We start from the raw sequence: 6,424 nt of genomic DNA on the forward strand, positions 1-6,424 counted from the left end.
CCAAGATAGGAGCCGTCACCAAGCGCTTCTTCAAATCCTCGTACGCCTGTAAACAATCAGAATTGAAATAAAAATGCACATCTTTCATAAGTAAGGAAGATAAAGGTTTAGCAATTTTTGAAAAATCTTTGATAAACCGCCTATAAAAACCGGCGTGCCCTAGAAAATTTCTAACTCCATTTACTGAGTCTGGTTGTGGTAGGTCCTTTATGACTTCTATTTTAGCTTTGTCCACCTCAATCCCTTGTTCCGAAACCTTGTGCCCTAACACAATTTCCTTTTGTACCATGAAGTGGCACTTCTCCCAATTAAACACCAGGTTCCTCTCCTCGCACCTCTTCAACACGGTTATCAGATTCTGCAGACATTCATCAAACGTTAAACCAAAGATAGAAAAGTCATCCATAAATATTTCAAGAAAAGTTTCAATCATATCATGGAATATGATAGTAATGCAACGTTAAAACATAACAGGGTGAAACATAGCAGGGACATTACACAAAATATCATTAAACTTATAAAAAATATAAAATATCTCTCTATATTTTTTTTAAAAAAAATCTTAGAACCAATAAAACCTAAAGGATTTGGCTGAATTCTCTCGTGTTTCTGTACATATATTCTATTCTCCATGTTGGCAACTGAACTCCACGCGAGATTCTCTCTAAATATCTACCCCAAAACACTGGGCATCTTCCACCCCTAAATTCTTTCTTTTCGTATTTTGGTCGTAAATCCCTCGATCTTCTCCGATTATACATCGCTACAATGGTAATGATTTGTTTAATTTTTTTGTAATTTTATCCTATATTTGTACTGTGTTTTTATTTTTCATTTAGATGATAATTTCCTTAGTCAATTCTCTCTGCTTTCTGTCTTGTTTTGTGATCTTTGTGATGTGCAGAAATGGAAGTCGTTGTTGGCGGATGGTTTTATTTGTTCGATTTTTTTTTTTAAAAAGATTTTTAGATCTGATTTGATAAGCTTCTTTTAGTACACGCTCGAATTTTGCACTTGCAGAAGTTTTTGTAGGTCGATCTTGGAATGGCTCGGTAGTATTAGTTCAATGAGTGAAATTAGTTTTTTTTTTTTTTTTTTTTTGAAATTATGGTTTTAAGTATGAGCCCTTTACCCAGGAAATATGGAAGGTTTACATGAACCTTCTTATGTATAACCGTTCTCAGTCCCTCCACGTGTGAATATGTCATCTTCTCTACAATCGACAAGACTGCATAAAAACAGCATTCATTTCCAATATTAATTTGTTGCTTTCAAAGTATCATGTAAGTATATGAATTACTTGTAGCAGTAGAGCTTTGATATCTCTGACGGGGTGACTATAATGTTTGTTAACATTCTTGGTTTCTATGACGAATACTGTGTTGAGTAAAAAAATCACTACTGGATAAATGTGCAACTATAAATTCCGGGATATGGTTATGTTGTGCAAACATGAATTAAAATGTTTTTTTTTCTTGTTAGATTCTTTTCTGTGTGTTGTTGAACCTAACTGTTAACTAACTTCTCAATACAACCAAGCATATCAACATGTAATAGAACCACGAGGGTAAGGAAAGCCCATAACAAGTGAAATAAGGAAGGTAGCTATGTTTTACGTAATTTTCACTTAGAAAATAGTAGTATTTATGGTAGTCAGTGTCTAGGATGGATGTCAATTTTAATAAATGTTGCTCCCATACTGATGGCATACACCCGAGGATGCATATGTTTCATGTGAATTTTGTGTAGGACTTATTTTTATTTTATTTTATCCGATGGTGTAAATAAGGAGGACGCCTCCTGGTGTGGTACGGACCAAATCCTTATTGATACTTGGCAGGATCTCATTAGGAGTAAGACATCCATGTTGGTGGACTTTCGGCCCTTACAATCCTCTAGTCCTCTCTTTCCTCTCAAATTTCTTTTTATGGAGTTTAGCATACTTAAAAATTACTCGGTTGGTGACGCTAGGAAAATGATTAATCAGCAGGGTTCATATAGAATTTTTTAAATTGTTCTTGTTCTCATTTCACTTACCTATATGATTTAAGTGTTTTTAAGAATAAATTGGAATTGTTTGACCAGGAAAATCTGCCTTGTGCAGTATGAATCCAAAAGTCTTATTTAATTGACAAAAGATTTCAATTTTTTTATCTTGCTTAGCTTGGTTACGGTACACAAATAGTTCTTCCATGGATAATAAGTTGACTGAGCGAATGCTGTTGGCCCGGCTCCTACGTGAAAAAATTTAAATTTTTATGCGCCACTTTTTACTAAATCTCAAATTTTGTTTGAATCCAGCCTTTCGCCTTTTGGTCTTGCCTCCTGTCTTTAGAAATCCTGGATTTCCCCTGTTGTTGATGGACATGGCACATGGCTGTGCAATATGGAGGGGTTCACGTGGTTGCTTCTATATCTTTTACTTTGTCTTTTAACAGATTTTTTGGGACATGACAATGTTGAGTACATGAGGTCACTGTGTCTCCACAACTTTTGAATTTTCTTGTATATTTTTATGTAGCCTGCCATCATCTTTAATTGAAATCATAACTGACATTCTTTCTGGAATCATGTTTCTCCAACCCGTTTGAACATAGTCAATTGGTAACTTTATAGGTTTTCATTTCTTTTTTTGGACCAGTCGTCAAAGTAACTCGAAAGAGCCGATCCACATGATCTTTAAATTTTGTGGAAACCCTACTACTTAATTGCTTTTGTAAATACTGCTTTGTAAAATATGTTGATTTTTAAACATGTGGGGTGATTATTTTTTCAGTTAATTGCTCTATCTATAAAACATATAGGCTAATGCAGCATCAGGAATGGCAGTTCATGATGACTGCAAACTGAAGTTTATGGAGTTGAAAGCTAAGCGAACCCACCGCTTTGTAGTTTACAAGATTGAGGAGAAGCAGAAGCAGGTAATCGTTGAAAAGCTTGGTGAACCAGCTCAAACGTATGATGACTTCATTGCGCACCTTCCTGCTGAAGAGTGCCGATATGCTGTGTATGATTTTGATTATCTGACAGAAGATAATGTCCCAAAGAGCAGAATTTTCTTCATTGCCTGGTAGTTCTTTTCATCAGGCACCATATATGTCATTTCCACAATTTCATGCGATAACATTTGCGGGTTTTGTTGATTATATGTTTTAAGGTCTCCCGACACAGCAAAGGTTAGGAGCAAAATGATCTATGCCAGCTCGAAAGACAGGTTCAAGAGGGAATTAGATGGAATCCAGGTAGAGCTTCAAGCCACCGACCCAACTGAGGTGGGTCTTGATGTCTTCAAAAGTCGAGCCAATTAAACACTTCAATCTACAAAAGTGCAGAAAAGTACGATCTTACTGCTTTATTCGAGCGAAATGTTAATAGTTCGTGGAACTTGTGGTACTGGCGTAGCTATGATATTGGTGTGTTGAAGTTCTATCTTGTATTTTTTTCTTTATCCCAATCAAATTATGTTGTTTTAAACTTATTTTCCGGTTGTGGACTCTGTTTTATGAAATCTCTTGGGGCTCGACGAGTATCAGCAGCAGATTGGTTTTCTATTTTTAGGAAATGTATTATCGACTTGGATTCCTTCTCATTTCTAACAGAAGGCCGCCATTCCTATTATGAATTATCCCAGTATGAGCGATGCATTTAAGTTCAGTTTTGCTGATTATATCTATTTTCATTTTCGCTTGGTGGCGGGGCTTATTAGCAAGGTTGTAAATGGCGGGACGCAGTGGCAGGACGGTCGGTGACTGCCTACCGCCTCGGCCACCTAAGCGGTGCCTAGGCTGTTGAATTTTTTTAAATAATTTTTTATTGATAATCATATATAATCATTCAATATAATCACAAATAGTCATATTTTTTTTTACGTAAGATGTGTAATTAAATAATTTTTAAGAGCAAAGAAGTTTCATACAATATAATATCATCTACATAATGTGCAAATAAATATATACATGCAAATCCATCATAAGAACATGTTTTAGACTAAACATAAATAATCTTTCAAATCATATACATATGTACCATCTACTACATCTATATATGCGGACGGCGGGCGATAGACAGTGTGTGATGGGCTTAGTAGTTGACACTTGAGAGTGAAAACCAAAAGTAAAAAAAAAAGAATTGAGTGTGCTAGTGTTTTGAAATTTAAAATTAGTTGGTTTTGACTAGGTTTTTGAAATTGTTGACTACAACTTAAAAATTTTGACTGTCTGTCTTGGCCGCCTCGCCCGCCTACTCACCATTTTGACCCGCCTCCCCAATGTCGTATAGCTTTGGTTCCCTAAAACACCCGTCTCAAGCGTAGGCGGTGCGGTTGAGGACCGCCTAGGCGGCGCAGGAATCGCCTCGACCGCCATTTAAAACACTGCTTATTAGTATTGGTGCGTTTGGATTTTAAAACACTTTTTTTGAAAGTGTTTTTATAATTTGATGTGTGTTTGGATGGTCTTTTTAATGCTTTTAAAGAATCTATTTTTTTTTATGCCAAATGCTTTTAAATCTAAAAGGAGCCTCGTACTGCTACTCACAAATTACTTTGCAGCATGCCCTAACTCTTGTAATTATGTGCACACCTTGTGGATAATTTTTGCCTTTTATAAAAAATTAGATATTGCATCAAAATTTAAAATTTTTGAAAATGATTTTTATGAGTACTTTTTGTAATTATAAAATTAGTTAGAATGTTTCTATCATCTGAAAATTTTGGTTATTGAAAAATTAACAACATCGATCTGTTACAAGATTTAGTTGCTTGCACTTTATGTTTCAGGTTTATCAGACCATTGGATCAAAGTATGACTGCTTAAGACTTCATATTCCAACCCGCAAAGATCATTTGTGTAATGCCTGAAATTTTATTACGGTAATTTGAAATTAATCATCGACAAATCCATGTGATTATAGACGGATCATCTTGAGACTGGAATTGGAAGTGCATGGCCGCGTGACCAGAAGGTCTCGCACATATGCGCGAGGAGTACGCGCGCTTATGCGCGAGCAGTGCGGAAGCCGCGCATATGCTTGAGGAGTACGCGCGCATATGCGCGAGCAGTGCAGAAGCCTGTGGTGAGAGACAGGACCTTGGGCGCATATGCGCGAAGACGGGCGCGCATATGCGCGATGAGTCCAGTAGCCACGATGCATTTCCAGAGAGTGTCGCGCACATGCGCGAAGGACATACACGCATATGCGCGAGCTGCCGAGAGGCTTATCGAGGAGACCAGTAGGTCTCGCGCATATGCGGGAGACGTGCTGCATTTAGAGGAAGCCACCTATCCTTTCCATGCATGATATATATATATATCCAAGTTGCTATTATCCTTCAGAATTCCAAGGGAAGCAGCGAGGATTCCGGGGAAAAACTTTAAACTTTTGATACTAGAATTCAATTTGAAGAAAATCCGTCCGTCTGATTTTGAATCCGACTTCAGTACTGTGTTCCTATCGACGTAGGCTACAACTGGACATAAGTTTTATTAAGTTTTGATATGTCTTGAAATTATGGTATTGCCAGAAACATATAAGATTCATATATGATGTTCTTGATATGTTAGACATCGTAGAATCGAAGTCAGATTGAGAAACAGATTGATTATGGAATTGTTATGATTCTTCAGATCGATTGATATCGGACAGATTTGGATTATTGATTGATTACAGATTCTATGGAATATTGGTTATAGATTGTTATTATTATTTGCTGATGTTGTATTGACCAGGATATCGGGATTGTTCCGTTATGCCGTTGGTTTTGAGTTAAATCCAGTTTGATCAGATTGGTATTGATTTGAGCAGTATATTGATATGGTACTATTGATATTGTCATTGCCAGATTGAGTGTTGAGAGACTTTGAATTCCAGACGGGAACGACGTCAGAACTGCAATAAAAGAAAATGTATAAGTCAATGTCGTACTGGGAGAACGACTCGAGTATGATATACTTGAGTTTCCCTAAATCACGTACTTATTGTTATTATGTGCATTGATTTGAATTGATATGATTGTTCTATTGATTTATAGAAATCATGTATTAGACGAATATTAGACGAGTGATCTTGTGACATAGGTGCCAGATAGTGATGGAATCGTCACTGGCACATTGCACATTGTCACAGGATAGTGGTTTGCGAAAGTGCCAAAGTCTGTGACAGATAGGTCAAGACACCGGATGTTTGGTTATATCGATGATGAATAGAATTGGAATTTTTTCTATTACTGATATTCGATATAGAATGCCAACGTCTGGAAACCGGGATCCCTAGACTAGGATTGAGTCTAGTCTTAGACGTGACTCCACGAGTCTAGTTGACATTTTTATATTGATTACGTTTTCAGATTTTGATACGTATTACTGATATATTTTAGATTGGTTATATGATTGCATGTTCGTTGATTTATACCGGGATGTATTTCTCA

The 6,424-nt window shown here is 36.6% G+C and overlaps 1 protein-coding gene across 4 annotated transcripts; it reads left to right on the forward strand.

Moving 5' to 3' along the window:
- The first annotated feature begins 601 nt into the window (after positions 1–601).
- Positions 602–3,654, forward strand: LOC140823065 (actin-depolymerizing factor 2-like). 4 transcript variants are annotated; one of them, XM_073184169.1, is made up of 4 exons: positions 602–771; positions 2,302–2,403; positions 2,830–3,070; positions 3,158–3,654. In XM_073184169.1, exons 2-4 carry the CDS (start codon positions 2,361–2,363, stop codon positions 3,306–3,308), a joined length of 435 nt encoding a protein of 144 aa, XP_073040270.1. In that variant the 5' UTR covers positions 602–771; positions 2,302–2,360; the 3' UTR covers positions 3,309–3,654. The 4 variants fall into 4 exon arrangements, with proteins under 4 accessions (XP_073040270.1, XP_073040272.1, XP_073040271.1 ...); XM_073184170.1 differs by having other exon boundaries at positions 603–771; positions 2,302–2,400; XM_073184171.1 differs by lacking the exon at positions 2,302–2,403 and having other exon boundaries at positions 2,805–3,070.
- Positions 3,655–6,424: the final 2,770 nt, after the last annotated feature.

Source organism: Primulina eburnea, chromosome 2, assembly GCF_022965805.1.
Source record: "Primulina eburnea isolate SZY01 chromosome 2, ASM2296580v1, whole genome shotgun sequence".
Classification (NCBI taxonomy): Eukaryota; Viridiplantae; Streptophyta; class Magnoliopsida; order Lamiales; family Gesneriaceae; genus Primulina; species Primulina eburnea.

Bases quoted from the DNA above. Each gene is read 5' to 3' on its own strand.
- LOC140823065 (XM_073184169.1), top strand. From the start codon at position 2,361: ATGGACATGGCACATGGCTGTGCAATATGGAGGGGTTCACGTG. The intron at 2,404-2,829 runs GTTGCTTCTATA...CAGGAATGGCAG, and splicing joins AATATGGAGGGGTTCACGTG to TTCATGATGACTGCAAACTG. The intron at 3,071-3,157 runs GTAGTTCTTTTC...ATATGTTTTAAG, and splicing joins AGAATTTTCTTCATTGCCTG to GTCTCCCGACACAGCAAAGG.